The sequence below is a fragment of the Ailuropoda melanoleuca genome, chromosome 3, assembly GCF_002007445.2.
Source record: "Ailuropoda melanoleuca isolate Jingjing chromosome 3, ASM200744v2, whole genome shotgun sequence".
Classification (NCBI taxonomy): domain Eukaryota; kingdom Metazoa; phylum Chordata; class Mammalia; order Carnivora; family Ursidae; genus Ailuropoda; species Ailuropoda melanoleuca.
The window spans coordinates 82,224,670-82,249,644 of NC_048220.1; the positions used below are offsets into that span (position 1 = coordinate 82,224,670).

A 24,975-nucleotide genomic window follows, 5' to 3' on the forward strand; every position below is an offset into this window, starting at 1 on the left:
CTTCCTCTCCCACTCCCCCTACTTGTGTTCCCTCTCTTGCTGGCTGTCTCTATCTCTGTCAAATAAATAAAGTAAAATCTTNTATATGTGTGGTGGGCTAAGGTCAAGAGATCAGTTTGTAAAGATGAGTGATATTAGAGCATGTTTGTGTGTTCATGAGAATGATCGAGTAGAAGAGGAGAAATTGGTTATGCAGGAGAGGGGGGGACTACTCAAATGCAACTTCTTGGAAACACAAGAGTAGTTGGAATCCATTACCCAAGTGAGGGTATTGGTCTTTGATAGGAACAGGAGTGCTTTATCCATTTTAATAGGAGGGAAACAGTATAGGCTTGGTAGGGAAATATGAGAGAATTTCTCTCTAATGGAGTGAAGTAGGTCTTCATCTGAAAGTGGCCTGGGTAGGAAAATAGGTGTGTTGCAGGTTTAAGGAGAAAAAAAAGTATGAAGAAGTTTACTCAGAGAGTGGGAAATCAGACTTTCTAGGAAACCCAGTAATCCTGCCAGGCAGTGTTGAATATCTTAGCATGTTTATAGTTGTAAATTTTTTAAAATGTTTTTTTATTATATTATGTTTCACCATACAGTACATCCCTGGTTTTTGATGTAAAGTTCAATGATTCATTAGTTGCGTATAACACCCAGTGCACCATAAATTTAACATGAAAGGAGCTAGTTCCATTGTCCCACCACCACCACCACCACCCCACCCCTGCCTAGGGGGATGTGAGAGGGAAAAAATCTCTCCTTGAGAAAGTAGCGAAGAAAGTGCTGTCATCAGATTTAAACTAAGATAAATAGGTGAAGATGTGCACTGAAAAGCCTGAAATTTTACGGAAGTTATTTGATTGACTTATTGGTATATTTTTAATACAGTAGTGTTAAAATATACTGTTCGATTATGTGAGTTACATAAATTTCTGTGCTGTTATTAAATATGTTAAATGCTATATCAAACCTGTTGTGGTGAGATTAAGATTTTCTCTTGGGGGGAATATTAAGAATATTTAGTATTCAAAAATCTAAACCTCTGGTATGGATCCACAGAAATAATGTTGACTGTTATGGTTATGGCCCAGCTGTGCCCATAGACCATTTAATTCATAGGCAGTGTTAACTCATAACTACCATGGATAACACTGAATACCTGAATACCACTATTTCTATAGGAAAATGTGTTCAGTATTTCGGTTTGGCATGCCAGCAACATCCTTACATTTTGTTGCCCTGGAGAAAGTTTCTCTCCTTTACTTAACCATTCTCACCCCTTCCCCAAGTCTTTGCAAGGCATTTAAAGTGGGACTTTTAGTGGCTGCCTATCCCTAATCATAAGCAAGCACAAAATGTTTTTAGAGCTTTATGGTGTCTTCTTATCACAAATATGGAGAAATAAATAAAAAATGAGCAGGCTGGGATGCCTGGGTGGCTCAGTTGGTTAAGTGTCTGCCTTCGACTCAGGTCTGCTCAGCGGGGAGTCTGTTTCTCCCTTTGCCCCTGATCCCACTTGTGCTCTCTCTCTCAAATCTTTTTAAAAAAATGAGCAGGCTATCCTCCGCTTGTTATTTTTTCACTTGTACTTTTTAAAGAATATTTATTTCATTCACTTAACACATTTAATTTCTGCTAGATACCTGGGACAATGCTCATGTAGGTAGGAAAATGAAGACAGATCCTTGTTCAGAAGCTCATGGTCTAATGGGGGAAATAGATCTAATTTAAGTTGATAATCCATTTAAGTTCTACAGGAGCCTAGAGGGAAGAGGATCTGACTACTCAGAATAAAGATAGCTTCACAAAATTGGATCTTGACATATGAGAGGTAGTTCACTCATATTCCACAAACATTCGAGTAACTACTTTGGACCGGCTACTGGCTATTGAGAACACAGTACATCTTGTTGAAATACAAGATGAAAGTCTCATCTTGAAGGAGTTTAATGAGAAAGATCAGTAAATAAATAATCCCAAGTGTATGGTAAATGAAATAGCTAGTAAACTCAGAAACCTCTGGAAGCATATTGGGGAAGAGGGGATCTGACTCTGACAAGAGAAGTTAGAGAAGGCTTTTGGGAGGTTTCATCTGCACTGAGTCTTAAAAATGGGTTAGCATTAGGTAGGTGAAAAAGTGGGGGTGAGAACCTTCCAGGAGATATAATAGTATGAGTCGGTGGTAAGTGCATAGGAGTTGTTTGGGGTATAGCTAGAGTAGTTGGGTGGCCTGGAGAGGTGTGAAGGGCTCGGATCATAAAGGACCTTCCACATGTGTTGCTAATGAGCTTGAACTTTTATTTTGTCACCGTTGAATGCTATGAAAGGTGGAAAAGACTAATCTTGAAGGGTCTTTGTAGAAGCTAACAATTATGGATTATTTTTTGTTGTTAAGTATAGCTTAGTGCTTTTTTTGTTTGTTAATGTAGAAGTAGTACAGCTCACTATCAAAAGTTTAAGCAGTAAAGGGGGTGCTAGGCTGCCTCAGTCAGTAGAGCATGCGAGTCTTGATCTCGGGGTCATGAGTTCAAGCCCCATGTTAAGTGTAGACCTTACTTAAAAAAAATTTAAGCAGGAGAAATGAAAGCACCACTCAATTTGACTCCCCAGAGGAAACCACTGTTAAGTTTCTTGAGTTTTTAAAACATTTCAAGCAGCATAGTGTTCTTAATATTAGAGTATCATTAGACCAAAAAAAAAAAAAAACAAAAACCAAAAACAAACTAGTTCAAAAGAAGCGGCCAGGGACTGTGGGAAGAGGGTGAGAATCAACTGTCCAAGCTTCCAGGAAGTTAATATTTTATATAGACTGTTTGCATAAAATAAATGGTTGATAAATCCAGCCAAGATGTCTTATCCCGGTGTAGGAGGTGTTTTGTTTTTGTTTTTGTTTTTGTTTTTTTTGGTAAAGAATTGTGTTCTCTTGTAAAAGAGATGTTGTAGGGGCACCTGGGTGGCTCAGTCGTTAAGCGTCTGCCTTCAGCTCAGGGCGTGATCCCGGAGTCCTGGGATCGAGCCCCACATCCAGGCTCCTCCGCTGGGAGCCTGCTTCTTCCTCTCCCACTCCCCCTGCTTGTGTTTCCTCTCTTGCTGTCTCTCTCACTATCAAATAAATAAATAAAATCTTTAAAAAAAAAAAAGAGAGATGTTGTAAAAGAATGAGTATCAGAAAGATCTCTTTTCTGTGAAAGTCTACAGTGTTTTATTGAGCAGATCTAACTGTTTGAATTAAATTGCAGACCTTCTTTGGGAAATGATTAAGAATATGCCTTTTCCATATTGTATTAGGTACACACTGGTTTGGGATCAAAATGCTTATTGATTAATGCTGGTGTCTTCTGAGAAAGGTAGTGGAATGTGAAATGAAATTTGGTCCAATTCTTAAGAAATCTTACTTTTTGCGTCCATAAAAGGTATGTGACGTTTTAAATAATTCTACCCAATCTTGGAGGACTTGGCAAAGAAAGTTTAAAAAGACTTACAAAGTAAATGTGAAGCCCTAATTTTAAAAGCATTATATTGAAGGAGGGAATTACATTTATTCATTTGCCTTGGTTTTCCTTTCTCTCTTCCCTCTTAAAACATAACATTAAGTATTTATTGTGAGTTCACTTTTATTAGGTGATTCATTATCCTAAATCTTAAAATGAATCTATATGTTAGGTACTATTGGGGATAGTTCAGGTGACCAGAGGTTTCTGACTTGACTGACACAGTCCAGTAATTCTTGGTAGATTTTTTTTTTCATTTTACTTAATAATAATATGTTTGCATTATTTATACTATAATAGCAAATATTTATCCTCAGGTATGCAGAAGTGAAATAATTTTATAGTCTATACTTTGGTTTACATGTTTAAAATTTAGCATAAAGCAAGAGGAATGGAATATTTTCAAAAAGGAAGCAAATAATTTAGAACTAGGCAATACCAAATGCAATTGGTAAGGATTTGGAGATATTGCTATGAGAATAAAAATCTTGACTCAAGGATTTGGTTTAGGGTTGTAATAAATAAAGTAAGTGCCATTATTAGGCTGTAATTAATTCTTCTATGTACACCAGATTTTGTTTTTAACATCAATAAAAATTGGGTTTTCCTTATTGATTCTGAGGTATTTCAAGGGCCAATGTTTATGTTACAAATTGATAAATGATCCATTAAAGTAATCTAGGTATTTTATGATAATTTAAATGTTAAAGTGATATTAATTTTAATTGTGTTTTACTTGGAGAAAGTCTATTTTATTTATTTTAAAGATTTTATTTTTTTAAAGATTTTTATTCATTTGAAAGCAAGAGATTACAGGAGAGGGAGAGAGAGAATCAGATTCGCCACTGAGCAGAGAGCTGGATGCAGCACTTTATCCCAGGACCCTGGGATCATGACCTGAGCCAAAGGCAGACACTTAACTGACTGAGCCACCCAGGTGCCCCAAGATTCGAGCAGGGAGAGAATCTCAAGCAGACTCCCCGCTGAGCACAAAGCATGCTGCAGGGCTAAATCTCACAGCCTTGAGATCATGAGAGTCTGATGCTTACCAATTGAACCACTCAGGTGCCCCTAAAGATTTTATTTTTGAGTAATCTCTGCATCCAACGGGGGGAGGGGAGGCTTGAATTCATGACACAGAGATCAAGAGTTGCATGCTTTCACTGAGTGAGCCTGCAAGGCACCCCATGAGAAACACTATTTTAAAAAACTCATTCTGTGTGCTGCTTTTTCTTGAATTCACAGGGATAGCCATAAACATTTGGTGCTGTTTTGGTAACTGAAGTCCCTGAGCTGTTAGTGTAAAAATGTTACTTTTATGAATAGGGTTTATAAGTTTGTATTGTAAGTTGTATTTTGGGGAGCAATCTTACAGTTGTTTTTGGTTTTGGGTGAAGATCCAAGTTAACAACATTAAACAAGACATCCTTTTTTTTTTTTTTTTTTTTAAGGGAAACCGTAAAGTCCTAGTTTTAAAAAAATTGATCAGAATGTTTTTCCCGGACAGATGGTTTAAAACACTGGATGCCCTAAACCTGGAACTTTAGCTGATTAGGTCTTGTTAAGATTTTAGAAAACAGGTAGGGGCGCCTGGGTGGCTCAGTCGTTAAGCGTCTGCCTTCGGCTCAGGACATGATCCCAGGGTCCTGGGATCGAGCCCCACATCGGGCTCCCTGCCTTGCTGGGAGCCTGCTTCTTCCTCTCCCACTCCCCTTGCTTGTGTTCCCTCTCTCGCTGGCTTGCTTTTTCTCTCTGTCAAATAAATAAATAAAATCTTTAAAAAAAAGAGAGAAGAATTTAGAAAACAGGGAACGCCTGGGTATCTCTGTCGGTTGAGCGTCCGACTCTTGGTTTCAGCTCAGGTCTTGATCTCGGGGTTGTGGAATTGAGCCGCATGTTGGGCTCTACACTGGGTGAGGAGTCTGCTTGGGATTCTCTCTCCTTCTGTCCTTCCCCTCTCCCCAGCCCCACACATGCTGTCTCTATCTAAAATAATAGATAAATCTTAAAAAAAAAAAAAAAAGAATTTAGAAAACAAAATATCCCCCTTATATGCAAATATTTGAATATTAGTTGGATAAAATGGTTGCCAAACATGACTTTGTGGGTTTTTGTTGTTGTTGTTTTGTTAAAAACATAAAATTAATAAATAACAGTGTTATCAAAATTGCTAAAATAACACCAGAAATAAGGAAAATTAAATTTCTTGTAGAGTATAAAATTTAGTGTTTTTCCCCGCCATTATATTTTCCAATAGAAAAAGTCTTTGGTCGTTAAATTTAACTGTAAATTAGTAGTAATACACATATTTCTTTCTTTTTTTTTTTTTAAAGATTTTATTTATTTATTAGATAGAGATAGAGACAGCCAGTGAGAGAGGGAACACAAGCAGGGGGAGTGGGAGAGGAAGAAGCAGGCTCCCAGCGGAGGAGCCTGATGTGGGGCTCGATCCCATAGCGCCGGGATCACGCCCTGAGCCGAAGGCAGACGCTTAACCGCTGTGCCACCCAGGCGCCCCATACACATATAATTTCTGATTATCCTCAAGTAAGAACTAGAAAGTAGCCTTCTTAATTTTTGTGGCTTTTGCCTCTAATCATATGTCCTAATTTATTTGAATCACCTATATTTTTAATTGCCCGTAAGGTGAAGTCTTAAATTTTTAACCTAACAGACAAAATCAAAATCTTTGCCCTGAAAAATTCCTAAATGCCTTTCAAAGCTAGTTCTGTTGCTATTTTCTGTCTGAAATCTTTCTTGATCACCTAGCCAGAAATCATCTAATCTCTCATCCTTTGATACACATTGCCTTGTATTAAAACTTTTGTTGTGAATGTTTTAGGTCACCTACTTGATTCTAAATTGGTGTCTCATCTTCATATCATCTACTTTCATATGTTCAACAGTATGTATTGAATGTGTGCTGTGTACCAAGTACCGTTCTAGGTGTGAAGCAAACAGCAGTGCACAAGAATCTAGGTTCCTGTTTCATGGAATTTATAGTCCAGTTTGGCAAAGCAGTGAGAGATACAGAAGAATAAATGCATAGATACATGGATAGAGCCTTTCAGATCTTAAATGATTTGAGGACAAAATAGCATGCTGTGGTAGAAAGTTTAAGGTCAGTACCGATGTTGAAAAGGTAATCATGGAAGGTCTCTTTGAAGATGTAACATTTATGCCAAGATCTGAATGATATGATGGAGCAGTCATTTGAAGATTTGGGAGCAGAGTTCTTGAGGCTGAAGGAAAGGCAGTACAAAAACATAAGACAGAGCAGCGAGAGAGTGAGGTAGGGGAGAAGAGTGGGAATGGAAGCAGGAACTAGGTTATGCAATTTTGTAAACCAAGGTAAGGAACTTGAAACTTATTTGAATTTTATTGGAATTTACTAATTGCTTTGAAGCTTTTGAAGACTCATTTGATTATGTTGGGCCTACCCAGGATCATCTTTTACATTTTTATTTTAAGTTTTCTTTTAAGTAATCTCTACACCCGACACGGGACTCAAACTCACTGCCCCAAGATGAAGAGTCTCATAGTGTACTGACTGAGCCAGCCAGGCATCCCTATGTCTGTTTTTATGCCAATACCATACTGTTCTGATTACCATAGCTTTGTGAGATAGTTTGAAATACGGAAGTGTGGTGCCTTCAGCTTTGTTCTTAAGATCACTTTGGCTATTCAGGGCCCTTTTTGGTTTCATACAAATATTAGGATGGTTCTATTTCTGTGTAAAATGCTGTTGGAATTTTGATGGGGATTGCATTAAATCTGTAGATTGCTTTGGGTAGTATAGACATTTTAACAGTATTCTTCCAGTCTATAATCATGGAATGTCTTTGTATTTATTTGTGTTTTCTTTAATTTCTTTCATCAGTGTCTTATAGTTTTCAGTGTACAGACTTTCATCGTTCAGTTAAATTTATTCCAAAGTAATATTTTTTTATGCAATTGTATATCTGACATAATTTTAATCCTCTTTAAATGTACCACAAGTATAATTAACCAGGTGGTTGTTATCAATCATTGAGGTTGTTTCTAACATTTCAATAGTGTAAATAGTACTGAGTGTCTTTGAATATAGCTCTTCGTGCATGTATCTAATTATATATAGGATAATTTCTCTGAACTGACTTCAGTATAAGCATTTAAACATTTTAAGGACCTTTGAAACTACTGTGTATTTTCATATATCCTCACTGACCCACAATGTTATTTTAATTTAAATTTCACCTAATAGGAACTTTTTTCTCCTGTAAGCAGATGTCTCAGGCTGTGTAGCACTCTAAATTAAAAGGCATTTCAAAACTGGCCTCTCTCCCATCGTGCAGTGGGAACTTTAGCAGCAAAAGGTAAAGTAGTGCTTGCTGCTTCTCAGTCCTGGTAGCACATACTAATGCCTGGGCCTCCTTTTGAGAGATTCTGATTTAATGGTGTTTTAAATTCTTCAAGCTCCTAAAGTGAGTCTACTGTGCAGCCACCTAACCTTAGAAACTTAGTCCCAAAGGTGCATCACACTTTTTTCTATCTGCAGGGCCCAGGGTTTTTTATTTAAAGTATTCTGTTTCCTCTATAGAAAGTTATATTTTGCAATAGTGTTCATTATTCAGCATTTGCCCTACTTTTATTCCATGAGAATGTCTGCATTGATGCCCTTTGGAGATTAATTTTAAATCATTCCTTATACTCATATTTAATGAATACCTGTAATGCACAAAATACTGTGGTACACACCAGGAGACATACAAGATAAAATCAAGTGTGACTCTTCCCTTAAGATTGTTATAGTCAGGAATGGGAAAGGAGATGTGCACACAAAGGTACAAAATGTGTGCTACAAAAGAGATAGTATCAATGGATCAAACAGGAGGGTGAATTGATTCTAGATGAGATGGTAGGTTACTTCATGGAAATGTGTATTTAAGCTGAGCCTTGATTTGGACCAATAGAATATTTAGTAATCATTTACTTTAAGAAAAGTACATTGTAGTTTATAAAATTTGTTCAGAATTAGACATTTGATTTTTTTTTTTTAAAGATTTTATTTATTTGACAGAGATAGAGACAGCCAGTGAGAGAGGGAACACAAGCAGGGGGAGTGGGAGAGGAAGAAGCAGGCTCATAGCGAAGGAGCCTGATGTGGGGCTCGATCCCATAACGCCGGGATCACGCCCTGAGCCGAAGGCAGACGCTTAACCGCTGTGCCACCCAGGCGCCCCTAGGCATTTGGTCTTAAACAGCTCTATATAATAAGCTAAACAATTGTTCTCATTTTACAGATGAAAAAGTAGCCAAATTTTAGAATTAGCTAGGTGACTTATTCAAAGTCATAGAGCTACAAAATGAAAGATTCAGAACTTTGAGCCTTAGTCTTCATATGCTGGAATCTTCTACTATATCACATTAGAGTAAAGGCAGAAGTCCTGCGTTTAAGGTTAGTTACAGAAATGGCTAAGTATTTAGTTTGATTGGACTATTATTGGGATGCAAGTTCTGAAATAGTTAAAGATTAAGCTGTAGTGTGGTAGGCAGAATAATGGCTCCCCAAAGATGTCCACCTCTTAATCCCCAGAACCTGTAAATATATTAGATTATGTAACAAAGGGGAATTAAGGTTGCAGATGGAATAAAGTCACTAATGAGGTAACCTGAAAATAGGGAGATTATCTGGGATTGTTGAGGTGGGCCAATGTAAGAGTCCTTGAAATGAGTCTTTAAAAGTGTAAGAGGGAAGTAGAATAAGAGCCAAAGAAAGAGATGACAGAAGCAGCAAGATCAGAGTGCTACAAATTGAGGACTCATCCACTGTTACTGGCTTTGAAGAGGGAGGAAGGAGGCCTTGAACCAAAGGAATGTATTTGGTCTCTGGAAGCTGGAAAGGACAAAACGTTCTGCCTTAGGGCCTCCAAAAAGGAGGGCAGCTGTAGATACCTTGATTTTAGCTTAGACTTCTGAACTGCGAAAGTGTGAGATAACACATTTTGTTGTTTTAAGCCATGGACTTTGTGGTAATTTGTTATGGCAGCCATAAGAAACTTACAAGTAGGAAGCCTTTTAGTGTAGGAAGACTAATTAATTAATATGCTATTCAGGGCACTCCATGATTAAACTCCAAGCTGTCTCAATGCTACTGTTAGCAGTGGAAAGCCATGAAATGTTTTTTGAGTAGGGGTGTAAAAAACTATTTTGGTATTTGCCAGTTAGGAGAAAGATTGGAGGGAGAAAAACTACTTAAGCTTTAAATATTGGTGCTAGGAAAATGTATTTTCAGAAATTTTTGCCTCTTGAGGTAACAGAATATACAGGTAAGTAGACTATGATTTTATCTCCCACTTAGTTTCTACAGCTCTAAAAATTCCATTGCCACTGTAACAATTCATCTTCTTCCCATGTCCTGTGAAAAATAAAGAAAAGATGGGAGAACTGGTCTTCATAACCAATTTGGCCTTTGAAATCGGTCTCATTTTATTCTCTTCTTATACTATTTCGTCTTACTGTAAATCTAAAGACCTGAGGTTTCTAAATGAATCTGAGCTTTATCTGATGGCTTAGCACCTGGAGAACTTAGATTTACACTGGCATGTGCTTTTTCAATATATAATTATAGTTGTATTATATATTATTATTTTTAAAAAAAAAAACTTGTTGATATCTGCATTGGCATAAATCTGTTCTATTTCACTATATCTGAGGTCTCCAGTAAAGGGAAAGAGTTAAATATTGACAAAACACAAGAGTCGATTAAGATAACAGAAAGGAACACTAATTTGAACTCCTTTAATACTAGTTAATAATGTTGCCCATATTCTTGTCAGTTTTTGAAATCACAAGTCTTAAAATTAGGCCAAACGTGTCTATGTTAGAATGCAATGCAAGATTTAAGGCATTAAGAATTCTATTCATTTATTTAGTCATTAATTTTTTTAAGCTGTAGAAGGTTCAGAAGGTTTCCTTTTTAAGATGAACCCATGTGTTCATATTTATAACATTTACTTACTAACATTTACTAAAAAGAGTCAAATCTGATCATAAATGAACAGATAACTTGAAATCAAAGGCATGTTTATCAGTGCAGTCTTGCAGTAGCCTTAACATACATTTATTTCTGTAGTGTTTCACTTTAATCAGAAAATATTTTTAGTGCATACATATATATGTAGTCTTAATGCTAACATTTTTATTTAAATAGGGATGGCAGGAGCTGTATTCTGAGATACGTAAAAACGTGGTAACACCAATTAATGTTTTAATGATCTTCATTGTGTTCAGCCTTGGCCCAATACGTTTTTATTGTATATGTTTTTAATTAATTGTTTTGAAAATAGCTAAATATATTTTAAAAATAAAATTGAAATCCAGGGTGCCTGGCTGGTTCAGTCGGTTGTCTGTCTTTGGCCCAGGTCATAATCCCAAAGTCCTGGGATTGAGCCTGCATCATGCTCCCTGCTCAGCAGGGAGTCTGCTTCTCCCTCTCCCTCTGCCCTTGCCCCCTGCTCATGCTGTTTCTCTCAAATAAATAAATAAATAAATATTTAAAATGAAATTCAAATCAAACTTTTGTGGAATAAATACTTAAGGAGAAAATCTTACTGAATAATTCAGTTGGCAATATTGTAAAATATGAAGTTTTTATATTGGCTTACTTTTAGATTTGAATTATCATGATTAATGGACATGTAATGGTTAGAGCTTTCTCTAAAATTTTGTCATTTGAATCACTGATTGACTTGTGCAATACATAACAGTAAAAATATAGACAAATATTTTGGCTACAAACTGTTTTCCTAAATAACAGCTTGAATCATAGTCTGAGTCAAGAATAATAGAATTGTTTCTTAGGATACTAAGAAGTTATTTTTAGGAGCTTCTAAAGTATATTCTTTGTTTTGAAGGATACTTTTTCTTTCCAGAAGTTTAGGCCTTATGAGGAATTATATATTCTGAATTTGTCACAAGTAGTTAGTGACTATATAAATAATTAAGTTTTGTTCAGTGAATCATGCACTTTCGGTAAGAGACTCTTGAAAGCCTTTCGTAAAACTAAGTCATCCTGATGAAAGGGCTATTTGAGATAGAGTCAAATTGATTCATGTTTCCTTTCTTTCAAATATGAGGGAAATTGTTTCTAAATATATTTAAACTTTTAATATATAATTTTTCTAATTACTAGCAATATGTGGTCAGTGTTTGCTCATGTGTTCAACAAATATTTGGAGGATATTTGCTATATAAGATATATATTATATCTTATAAGATTATAAGATAGACAAAAAGAAAAACTATTCAAAAGCACAAAGGAAAAAGAGAAAACTCCAAAAATCCCAATTTCCAAGATTGACCACTGAGCACTGGTTGTGTGCACATCTATGAACATTTTGCTATGTCTATTACTTTTCTAATTCATACAATTTTTAATAAAATGGAATTACTCCATATATGCTGTTTAATAACTTGGTTCTTTTCATGCTATTAATTTAAAAAATTGAGAAAAGATTATAGTAAATAACATTTCCTTTAAAAACCTGAAATTAAATATCCTTTTAAATTTGAAATAGATCATATATGCACTGGTCTCCCCCCCCCCATTTAAACCAAAATTGAAATGTGCTTTAAATTCTTGGCAATTTGAATTTGCCCTTCCTACTTATTAATATTGGTAATTTAAGCTTCACTTGGTTTGATTTAAATGAAATGTAGAATGTGCATTAATAAGTTTTAAGTTTCAGGTTAGTAGTAGCTGACAGCACTTACTGTGTCAGGGACTGCTCTGAATACTGCATCATTTGTATTAACTCCTTTACTCCATACTTCTAGAGGAAATTGAAGCATTGAGCCTGTAAGTAACTAACGTCTACCCAACTACTAAGTGGCAAGAGTAGACTGTGTGACTCCATCACTCTGATCTCAGCCACTCTATGCTGCCATCATGGCTTTTGTGGTAACTATTTTTTTTTAAAAGATTTATTTATTTATTTATTTGACAGAGATAGAGACAGCCAGCGAGAGAGGGAACACAAGCAGGGGGAGTGGGAGAGGAAGAAGCAGGCTCATAGCAGAGGAGCCTGATGTGGGGCTCGATCCCATAACACCGGGATCAGGCCCTGAGCCGAAGGCAGAGGCTTAACCGCTGCGCCACCCAGGCGCCCCTGTGGTAACGATTTTTAATTCAAACATAGTTTGAGTGATTTACCTAACAAATCAGTGACTTGTAATGTAAAATTATTTGTTATAATGCATTTAATAGAATTCTTTTCTTCTGTGCTGCAAACATGTAAGTCTCAGCAAATGAGATGTAATTTATTATTCACCCACCTCCCTCCAGCATCTCACGCTAATCTTTCTGCCCTGTGGACCTCCCCCACCCCACCCTATTATGCTTGTCAGCTTCCTCGGCTTCTGTGGGTTGCCTGGGGACCCGGGCGGTGAGGGCGCACCCACCAGCACTAGGTGCCGATGGGGGTTCGGCTGCTGTGCGGCGGGGCGGGGCTTGGTGCCCTATTGCGGAGTGCGGGTCGGGAAGCCGAGCGTGAAGCAGCTGTGTAATCCGCTGGATGCGGACCAGGGCGCTCCCCATTCCCGTCGGGGACCCGCCGATTGGCTGGACGCGGGCACACGTGACCGACATGTGGCTGTATTGGCGCAGCCCGCCTGGGTGTCACTGGAGACGGAATGGAGGTGCTGCTGGGCTCGGAAATGGGGTAGGTGCTGGAGCTACGATGGCCCGGCTTGCTGCGGGGCGGGGGAGGGGGCTATTTCCCCTCGCACTGTCTGAAACCGGTGGCCTTTTCTTGGCACAGGGTCCATTGCCACAGGCCAAGCCAGGAGGCAGGGGCGTCTCCCCCCTCCCCCTCTACTGCAGCACAGGAGATGGATTTCCTGTGCTTCTGATCCAGGGTTTTTGACAGAAGAGGAAGAAGGGGGGAGGGGTAGGACTGTTAAGGGGAGTCTGGTGAGAAAGAGCTGTTTTTGAAGCTAGAAGGAGGTTTTGTTTTTATAATGCCTGTTGACAGAGTGCAATAACAGTATCTAAGGAAACGGGTAGAGGACAACAAAGAATGGAGCATATTCATGGCGAGGAGCGAAAGCTCAAGCCCATTGAAAGGCTTGTTTTCTTCCCTGGCCACAAGGACGTATGCAGTGGTAGCCAAGAGGGGATACAAAGCTGCTGCTGATGGCTGATGTGAACCTAGTGGACAGGGCTACTTGGGAGGGGAGGAAGAGGAGGAGGCAGGTACTGTAGAGCTTGAGTGGTGGTTTTGGTTGGGGAAATTTTGATCACCAAAAGTGCCTGCTTTTGTAACGCATCTAAATGAACTGTCTCTGAATAGGGTGGCAAAACAATACCGGCGTCTTTGTTAGTTACAAGTCGAAATGGTAGTGGCTTGTTGTAGATGACTGCAGCAGTGCTCTTCTCCCTCTGTGAGGCTGAAAAGACAACTGCAGAGGAATAAGAAACCTTGCAGCAATGCTGGTGGTAGAAGTCCATTTACAAGAAGCCATGGTGTATAATTGCAACCTGAATGGGAGGAAAAAATCTTTAATTTTTTAAAGTAGGAAAAATACCAGGCTGAAATGTTCTGACAGTGAAATGTATCGGGCACTTTGATTCTGCATCACAAAAGAGATGTTAAAATTCTTTGCTTTAACATAAATCCTATAGGAAATGTTAATAAATTATGTATGAAGCAGTGTGGCTCTTTTCCTTTGTTAGTGTAGCTTTATGCCATCAATTGGGTTATTCAGGAGTAAATCACTAAAATGTGAATAACTTTATGAAAAATTATAGTCACAGGTTTTTCATAGGCTTAATATTTAAGATTTATATTAAGTAATTTTATATTACTCTTTAGTTACTTTTAGATATTGTTGAATAAACTCTAAAAGCAAATATTTTAAATTAAAGCACCAAGGTTTTTCTTTTAGATGTATTTCTGTTTAGTAAATATTCGTAAGATATACTCTTGATAGACTGTTTTCATTGTACTTATTTTTTTCTTAAATGTCTAGAAACATATGTTATCAGATTAAATATGGTTTTAAATACTTTTATCTTTATGCATATTATGGTAGCCAGCTTGCCACACCTCCCTACTCCCTGAACAGGACGGCAGTGGCTTTGTAAAGCCCTCCAGGATCAGTGACAGTGTCTCTTAAATCGTGCTTATATAGTAGAAAGTCTTCAGAGAACCTGGAATTTTGTTTCAGTAATTTTTTTTTTCAACATAAGAAGGAATTGAACTTGAATAAATTAGGCTATATAATATTTCCACTGATAAAGCAATTTTATTCTGTATTTAAACAGTTATTTCTGCTTTAAGAATTATTTGATCATGGATATCAGGGTTAATAGTCCTTAAGATCTCTTTTTTAAATCTGATGGAAACTGTAGCTAGAATTAAAGATGTCGCATTAAAATTGCAAATGAAGTTTAATAGCTATTACCATTTAGTTCTTTGAACCTCAAGTTAGGATAGTCTTTGAGAGTTTATGATTATCTTCTTTTACTATCTAAATAACTCAGTGTAGCATTATTTTCATTTTAAATGTTAAGAGTATTATTAATTATGTTGTGACTTTATCCAAGGTCATGTATTGTATAAGGATGTAAAGAACATAGGTCTATAAAACTATTTCATAATATGTCTCATTACATAATGTACAAAACAGCATATAATAGAAATTATTTGAAAAGCAATATAAGTCATTGACAAATTATTCATTAAATGAAAAATAAATCTAACTTGGTACTGAGTTTTTAACCATGATATAAGAATGCTTTGTAAAATACCTGATAGCAAGCAAATGGAGAGAGAGCAGTTTTCGTAATGACATTTGTAACATACTTTTTTAAAGATCATCTTACTAATCATACGCACACTTCTAAATAGAATAGCCTTAGATTGGGGTATTTTCTGGAATTAAATAAGAAATAAGTAAAATAAGAAAAGTTGAATTCTTTCCCCTTGTGGTGTGAAATACCTAATATATGACTGAACTATTGGCTTTTGTGGTCTTTGAAATTGAAATTAAGGAATTCAAAAGTTAAATATTCATAAGTATGCCTGTGAACTGAAAGCTATTTATTGATGCTCTGTGGATCTTTGTCTTATCATTTTTCTCTATTTTTTACTGTCATTAGTTATACATAGTTTAGCCAGCCTTTTTGTATTAAATGGTTTCCTTAATTTCTTAATTTTGACCTTCCCCCTCTCCTTTGTTTTCTTTCTTTCTCTCTCTCTCCCTTTTTTTTTTTTTTTTATTGGTATTACAATCTGAGTGAAACATTACATAGCACACAAGATGAGTTAGGGCATTTCAAGATGACTAATACCTGAGGGTGTACATTCACTGCGTATTTGAATACCTACTAAATGCCAGACCTGTAAAATGCTCTTGGAGAGTCAAATAAGACATGGAAATGTACCTCTAAGAAACATAATAGAACTAAGTGAAATGTTACTGCTAGTTAAACACTGATTACTTTGGCTACTCCTAGGATCTTTAAAGGTTTATATCCTCTAAAATATCTTCTAATTTAGAGGACTATGGTAGTTTGCTATGTGAAACACCATGCTTTGTAAAAATCTGCTTGGAATCACAGATAATTCTGAAAAGTAAATTACTTTGAAGGGTCTTGAGTGTAAAATGAGAAGGTTAGATGAAGTGATTTCTAGATCTTCTAGTGCTCATAGTCAGTATCTGTGGTTCTTGATTTCTGTAGGGTCAACTTCTAGAAGGAATATTACACCAGCTCTTGTTTTGGTATAGGTGGCATCTCACATGTGATGTATTAGATATGTTCTTGAAAATTGTTTTTTGTAAATCAAATCAAATCATGACATCAGTCCATGTAGGGCAAGCCTTATCCCCTTTATTCTCACACCATACTCCCACTCCCTTTTTAGGCACTCATTCAAATGTGTTCTGAAATATGAATCAGTTTTCAGGCTCCTGGATGGCTCAGTCGGTTAAGCATCTGCCTTCAGCTCAGGTCATGATCCCAGGGTCCTGGGATCAAGCCCCACGTTGGGCTCCATGCTCAGTGGAGTGTCTGCTTCTCCTCCCCCCTGCTTGTGCTCTCTCTCCCTGTCTCTCTCAAATAAATAAATGAAATCTTTAAAAACATATGCAACAGTTCTTGTGTAATATTTAGCATCATTTTGTGTGCCTATTTTTTCTGTCGTTCATGAGGATTTTTCTTTTGGTAAAATACGCATTCCTAAAATTTACCGTCTTAACCTTTTTTGAGTATATATAGTTCTGTGGCATTAGGTATATTCATATTGTTGTGAATGTACTACAGTCAATCTCCAGAACTTTTTCATATTCCCCAACTGAAACTGTACCTGTTAAACACCACTCCCCATTTTTCTCTATCTACTGCCCTGGCACCCACCTTTTTTTTTTTCACTTTCTATAAATTTGACTTCCTAGGAACTTAATATAAGAGGAATCATACAATATTTGTTCTTCTGTCACTGGCTTATTTCACTTAGCATAATGTCTTCAGGGTTCATCCGTGTTGTAGTGTGTGTACCCTTCCTTTTTAAGGCTGAAAATATACCACATTTTATTTATCCGTTCGTCTATGGTTGGACTCTTGGGTCACTTCCACCTTTGGCTATTGTGAATAATGCTGCTGTGAATGTGGGTGTACAGATAATCTCTTTAAGTCCCTGCTTTCATTTCTTTGGGATATGTATCCAAATTTGGCTTTTCTTTTTTTGGGGGGGAGGAGGGAGAGAGAGAGAGAATTTCAAGCAGGCTCCAGTGGAACCTTATGCAGGGCTCGATTTCACAACCCTGCGATCATGACCTGAACGGAAATCAAGAGTCAGATGCTTAACTGACTGAGCCACTCAGGCGCCCCATCTTTAATTTGTTTTGTAATGTACATAATTTTGGAACATTTATAACTGAGTACTGTTTTTAAGATCTATGTATTTTACTTTATGCCCGTCTAGTTTTGGGTGCTAACTCTTCTGTATAGTGTTAATCTGTGACTCTTCCTCTAGTGAAGGTTCTAGGTTTTTTCCAAATCTCTTTTACCACAAACACTCTATGGTGTACATCCTTCTGCGTGACTGTTTTTAGACTATGCTAGTTCCATATCCATATAACAAATTACTCCAGATCTTAGTGGCTTCAACAACAAATATTTATTATTTTAGAGTTTCTGTGGAGCAGAAATTCAAGAATGTCTTAGTGGTGTGGTCTGGCTCAGACTCTGTCATGAAGTCGCAGTCACGATGTCGGCCAGGGCTGCGGTCATCTACGTCTTCACTGAACTGGAGGACCCACTCTCAGGGTGGCTCACTCCCATAGTCTGTTCTCTTGACTGTTGGCAAGAGGCCCCAGGGCTTTGCAATAGGCCTCTCCATGGAGCTGCTTGAATATCTTCCTGACAGGTCCACTGGCTTCTTCCACTGATCCCAGGGAGAAAGAACAAGAAGGAAGCCATCTATGACACAGTCTCAAAAACCACACTGCCATCGTATTTTCTTTATTAGAAGTGAGTCATTATTAAGTCCAGCCCACATGAAAGGAGATAAATTAAGCTCTACCTTTTGAAGGTAAAGAGTCAAAGAAATTGTGGGTATATTTTAAGATCACTACATGGCCAGTAAGAAGTTTCAGTGGAATTTTTTCCTAGGCAAAGGATCATTGGATCATAGGGCATTTTTTCCTATTGCCGTTGTTAACAAATTAGCACAGATTTGGTGGTTTAACACAAAACAAGCTTATTTTCTTATAGCCCTAGAGGTCAGAAGTCTGAAATGGTTTTCACTGGCCCAAAATCAAAATAGCAGCGGTGCTGCACTTCTTCCAGAGGCTATAGGGGAGAACCCATTTCCTTTTTTCTAGCTTCTAGAGGCCACCTGTACTGGCTTGTGGTCCCTTCCTCTATCTTCAGTGCCAGTAGCACACTAAATCTCTCTCTGACCCTTGCTTCTGTTGTTACTTATGCTTCTCTGACTCTGACCCTTCCATCTTCTTAGAAGAGCCCTTGTGATTACCCGAGGTCCACCTCTATAATTCAGGAAAATCTCCCCATGTTAAAACTCCTAACTTAATCACATCTGCAAAGTCCCTTTAACCATGTAAAGTAACACGTTCATGGGCTTCAGGGATTAGGATGTGGACATCTTTGTGGGGCCATTATTTTGTCTGCTATAGGTATATGTATATATATATGTGTGTGTGTGTGTGTGTGTGTGTGTGTGTACATACATATACACACATACACACAGTTCTTTTTTTTTTTTAGGCTGAAGTTTTTGAGTTTTGGGATTTTTTTTTTGAGTTATACTTTGGTGAATGTTACTTTTTTAGGTAAATTCACATTTTCATTTACCATATTTAATTTATAGTATATAATGTCACTCATGTGGTAAATAAATAGAACATTGAAGAATATTAAAATACATTTCCAGCAGCTATTTTTAGATTCTTGGTTTTATTATCACTTAATTTGTGTCAGTATATTAGCTACTTCTGAGATAGATTATAATAGAAAGTGAGAAATGTTAAAGCAACATGGCCTTGTACCTTTTAGGCTCGTTATCACACCATTTCTGTAGCTACTCTGTCCAGACCTCCTCTTCCTCACATAGAGAAATCACCTAGCCGCAATGTGGTTCCAGTCCATATTTACGCTCTTACCCCTCCCTCTTTTCCCTGATTCCTCTGCACTGAATTTCAGCTAAATTAAACTGCTATCTGTTCCCACAAATATACATCATTTTTCCAGCCCCTGAACTTTGATTATGCTGTTCTGTTTTCTGAAATACTGTCCTCTCACATTTATGTTTATTAGCAATTATGCCATCTTTCAGGTCCCTTCTTAAATGCTTTTACATTCTGAATGCTTTTCCTAATTTTCTGAGCAAGGTGTAACTACCATAGTGTTCTGTCAAATGTTTTTAAATACAAATTTGCCTTTGAATTGTAGGTAATTTGTATTTTAGCCTGGGTCCCCTGCAAGTCAGGATCTTGAGACAAAGCTTTGGGTGAAGTACTTTCTTTGGGAAGTGACCCAGGAGTAGACTAGAAGGAGTTAAGTAGCAAAGAGGGGCAGCCAGCATAAGTATATGTTCTCAAGTTGGTCACCACTTTGGACGACTGTGGCTTGATCTGTCAGGATTTTTTGAGGAACCACGTAGAATTGTCCAACCATAGGGAAGAATTATACTAGCTTCCACTTCCCTTTAGTCAAGGATTGCTCCATCAAATGTTCGTTGTTTCATAGGTTGTACATGCATGAATGTTGGGGACCCATACTGGGGTATCTCTACGACAGAATGCAGAAGGTACCTGGTGCAGCTAATGTACCATCAGTTTACATCAGCCGTGAGCTGATTGATGCACCAATGACTAGAGTTAAAGGAAGTCAGGAGAATGTAAGGTGGGACACAAACATCTGATACATTTGTATACTGATCCAATTTGCCTTTGCTACTGGAATATTACTCCTTTGCTAGGTAATAAGATACTTGAGAATAAGGAATGTGTCAACTTATCTTTCCCTGCTAGTCTTGTAAGGCTCTTGTGACAGAGTACCACAGACTGGTGGCTTAAAACCATGGAAATCTATTCCCTGACAGTTCTGGAGGCTAAAAGTCCAAAATCAAGGTGTCCTTAAGGTTGGTTCCTTTTGGAGAAACAGAGAGAGAATCTGTTCCATGCCTCTCTCCCTAGCTCCTGATAGTTGATGGCAATCTTTGGCATTCCTTTCCTTGCACCTCTCTTTCTCCAGTCTTTGCCTCCATTGTCACATGGTGTTTTCTTGAGGTCTCTGTGTCCATTTCTTCCCATAGCCTTCCTTTAAGGATACCAGTCATTGGATTGAGAGGCCACCCTCGGGGTGCCTGGGTGGCTCAGTCGTTAAGCGTCTGCCTTTGGCTCAGGGCGTGATTCCAGGGTATTCTTTGAGTCTACTTAGTTCCATTTGTTTTTTTGTTTTTTTTTTTAAAGATTTTATTTATTTATTTCAGAGATAGAGACAGCCAGCGAGAGAGGGAACACAAGCAGGGGGAGTGGGAGAGGAAGAAGCAGGCTCATAGCAGAGGAGCCTGATGTGGGGCTCGATCCCACAACGCCGGGATCACGCCCTGAGCCGAAGGCAGACGCTTAACCGCTGTGCCACCCAGGCGCCCCGATAAATAAAATCTTAAAAGAAAAAAATAGAGACCACCCTAATCCAGTAAGACTATCTTAACTTGATTACACGTGTAGAGACCCTGTTTTCAAATAAGGTCACTTTTCAGAGATACTAGGGGCTAGCTACCTATGACTCAACATATCTTTTTGGGGAACACAATTCAAGCTACAAAGTCTCATTATATATGTATGGTGTCTTGGGAATAATAAGTTCTCAAATGTTTGTTGATTTGAATTGTACAGCCACAGAGAGAAATCTATCATCTCACTGTTTTAATGGGAAAGTCACCTTAGACATTCTTTGAATTCGGACGCTCGTTTTCTCTCCTCTGCCTCCCGTAGCTGATAAAGCACCACTTCAGTTTATTCTTGCATGTATTTGTCTTTTGGGGGCTGTCATAGAATAAAGCATTTTGGGAATTACAGAAGCTAAGTATTCAATAATAAACCTTGTCTTAAAGGTGGAGAAACAAAACTCACTAAAGTAAAATGGAATAATTAGAGCATAGGTAAGCCAAGTTTTGTGGTATTTACTGTACAGTCAGCCGAAGACTCATTATTGGCTGGAGGGGACAGGAAGGAGTTAGGTAAGGCAACAGAACTGGGCCTTAAAGGAGGGAGATACGTTAGCAAAACAGAGGGAAAAAGGATGGGGTATTCAAAAAGGAGATGAATTGTGAACAAAGTACAAAATAGTCTGTACGGAATAATGACGAGGGACTTTATATTGAGACCTAATAGAAAATAAGTTTGGAGGGTAGACTGTTATCAGGTATAACAGGTCGTGAAAGCCACATAACGGTAGTATTATATTACATGGTCTTAAAAAGCATGAGCATTAGAAACAAATAGGAGTTTGAATTCTGGCTTAGCAGCTTGATTTGTGTTCTTAGGGAAGTTACTTAGCATTTTGAAATTCCATCTTCCTTAACTCTAAAATGGTAAGTGATACCTGCCTCACAATTTTGAAGAGTAAATGAGATATATATGTACATATATGTAGGCACTTACACTACATAGCATGTTGTAAGTATGCAATAAATGGTAGGCTTTCTAAATTTAACATACCAGGTACACAGAAAAGCACACGTATAGAGGATTTAAATGATAAAACTTTTTATACTTTTTCTTTTTTTTAAATTTCAGTGGGATATTTATGAAAATCATGTTCTTAGCTATAAGGTAAACCCTAAAAAATTTTTCCAAATAATAGTTTTGTAGGCAGCAGTCTCCAGTCAGTCAAATAAATTAGTGGCAATAAAAAAAATGACACAAAAGTCATCTTATACACTTAATAATTAAGAAGGATCTTCCAGGTACCCCCTACATCAAAGAGGAAATCTATTGAAATTATAAATTATCAAGAAATAAATAAAGAGGAAAACACTTCTGTGAAAAATGAACAAATTGGTAAAATCATAAAACTGGAACAAGTATGGTTTATTGCAGAGATGGAGGAAGATGGGTCAAAATGAAAAAATCTTCGGGCACCTGGGTAGCGCAGTCATTAGGCGTCTGCCTTTGACTCAGGGCGTGATCCCGGCGTTACGGGATCGAGCCCCACATCAGGCTTCTCCGCTAGGAGTCTGCTTCTTCCTCTCCTACTCCCCTGCTGTGTTCCCTCTCTCGCCGGCTATCTCTCTGTCAAATATATAAATAAATAAATAAAATCTTTTTTTTAAAAATGAGAAAATCTTATAATTGACAGCAACTAATTAAAAGAAAAAAATGATATAGTTCTATATTATATCAAAAGGTGTTATAAAAGCATTTACAAACTACTACTAATAAAAACTTAAAGGAAGGGGCACCTGGGTGGCTCAGTTGGTTAAACACCTGCCTTCAGCTTGGGTGGGATCCAGCCCTGGTCAGGATCCCTGCTCCACGGGGTGTCTGTTTCCTCCTCTCCCTCTGCTCCTCCCCCTGTTCCTGCTCTTTCTCTCTTTCTCACTTACTCTGTCTCTCAAATAAGTAAATAAAATCTTAAAAAAAAAAAAAAACCAACAAACTTAAAGGAAAATACCTAAAAAATATTTATGAAATCTTAAGAGTAAGACTATAAAATGGTGAAACACTAAACCATTCCTATTAAAATCAGGGATAAGATCACTATTCAGCATTACTTTGAAGTTTCCAGGTAACAAGAAAAAGAAACAAGGTATAAATACTGGGAAAGAAGAGACAAAATGACCTTTAATTATAAATTATATGATTATACCCAGAAAATTCACAAGAAAAACTATTAGAATTCATGGGATAATTTGAAAAGTTGGGTACATAAGGGGTATGTATTAAATAAAATCAGTAGCTTTTTATCTGTACTAGAAATACCTGGCATGGAATGGTGGTGTTTATTCACAACAAAAAAACCCAGAAATAAATTTGATAAGAAAAGGCATAGAGGGGGGCGCCTGGGTGGCACAGCGGTTAGGCGTCTGCCTTCGGCTCGGGGCGTGATCCCGGCGTTCTGGGATAGAGTCCCACATCAGGCTCCTCCGCTATGGGCCTGCTTCTTCCTCTCCCACTCCTCCTGCTTGTGTTCCCTCTCTCGCTGGCTGTCTCTGTCTCTGTCGGATGGATAAATAAAATCTTTAAAAAAAAAAAAAAAAGAAAGAAAAGAAAAGGCATAGAGGGCGCCTGGGTGGCTCAGCCGGTAAGCTTCTGCCTTCGGCTCAGGTCACGATCGAGCCCGCATCAGGCTCCCTGCTCGGAAAGCCTGCTTCTCCCTCTCATACTCCCCTTGCTTGTGTTCCCTCTCTCGCTCTCTCTCTCTGTCAAATAAATAAATAAAAATTTTAAAATAAAAAAAGAAAAGGCGTAGAACCTTCTCTTGAAAAAAACTAGAAAATTTGATTGAAGGACCTAAATCATTTATGACACAGAGAGCTAAGATTTAGTATCATAGAAATGTAATCTGTCTCAAATTAATATAAATGTATGCAGTGACAGTTTTAAGTATACATGAGAATTTAGCATATGATAAAAAATACATTTATGTTCAGTGGAAAGGAAATGTTTTAATAAATAGTGTTAGTGTGATTGGTTATCCATATGAGAGACAAAGTTAAAGTACTATCTATTCATACAATATGTAAAAATAGAAATTCTATGTGAATTAAAGACCTTAATGTACAATAGAATTTCTGATGCAAGCTAGTAAATTAATCACTTGTATTTGTCATCTCTTTCTCCTAAGACCCCATTTAAGTGATGGTAAAAATAAATTTTTAAAGATATGTACTTATAATGCCATAGAGTGAGAGGGAGCCAAATAGAGATTTGCAGCAAATTTCTGGAAGACGAAGAAACCATGGAAATTAAAAATGATTGCTGAGAATTAATCAAGGACCTAAGACTTCCTAGTTCTCTGTTCTTTTCCAGCATAGCAGGTTATTTGCTGTTATTTAAAAGTGAAATATTAATCTTGAAATTTTTTAATAGCCTTTGAAATTATTTGTCATACCTTGGGGTGTTTAAAAGCCAGAATTGGGAATTTGTGCTCTGGGCCAGGGGTCAGCAAACCACCACTGTTTTGTAAACTAAATTTTATTGGAACATGGTCATGTCCTTTTTTTTTTTTTTTAAGATTTTATTTATTTATTGAAAGAGCATGCACTTGAGTGAGCGGAGAGGCAGAGGGGGAGAGAGAGAGAATCTCAAGCAAATTGCCTGCCAAGCGCAGAGCCCAATGCCAGGCTTGATCCCAGGACCCCGAGATCATGACTTGAGCCAAAATCAAGAGTTGGACGCTTAACCGACTGAGCCACCCAGGCACTCCTGGTCATGCCCATTTATTTAGGTTTTATCTGTGGTTGCTTTTGCATTAGAAGCAACAAAGGTAGTTGTGACAGAAATCATAGGGCCCGTAAAGCATTTTTTATTACCTGATCTTTGCAGAAAATGTTTATCAGCCTGTTTCACATAATTTTGGTGGCCATCTGGGAGCTTGACTTCACTTGGGATGGGCTTGGGAGCCTAACCAAATAAAGTAGCCATTTACAGAATGTAAGAAAGGAAGGAGTAGGGGGCGCCTGGGTGGCACAGCGGTTGAGCGTCTGCCTTCGGCTCAGGGCGTGATCCCGGCGTTATGGGATCGAGCCCCACATCAGGCTCCTCTACTATGAGCCTGCTTCTTCCTCTCCCACTCACCCTGCTTGTGTTCCCTCTCTCGCTGGCTGTCTCTATCTCTGTCGAATGAATGAATAAAATCTTTAAAAAAAAAAAAAAAAAAGAAAGGAAGGAGTAGGCAAAGAATATAGCAGATAAGAAACTGAACATCGTGACTTATTGGGTCTTAATAGAGAATAGGAAGAGAAGTAGGATGGAAGATAAG

General features: G+C 37.7%; 1 protein-coding gene across 10 annotated transcripts in view; it reads left to right on the top strand.

Annotated features, from left to right (window-relative positions):
• APC (APC regulator of WNT signaling pathway) overlaps window positions 1-24,975 on the top strand; it is a 121,879-nt gene that overhangs the window by 16,505 nt on the left and 80,399 nt on the right. The window contains exon 1 of one of the 10 annotated variants that reach the window (XM_019799603.2): window positions 12,710-13,180. The exons of 8 other annotated variants lie outside the window; for them this stretch is intronic. In XM_019799603.2, the coding sequence (XP_019655162.1) occupies window positions 13,034-13,180 (147 nt within the window). In that variant the 5' untranslated portion in view covers window positions 12,710-13,033. Of the gene's footprint in view, window positions 1-12,709; window positions 13,181-24,975 lie in introns of those variants that run through there. One more of the 10 variants, XM_019799605.2, reaches the window with a different exon arrangement.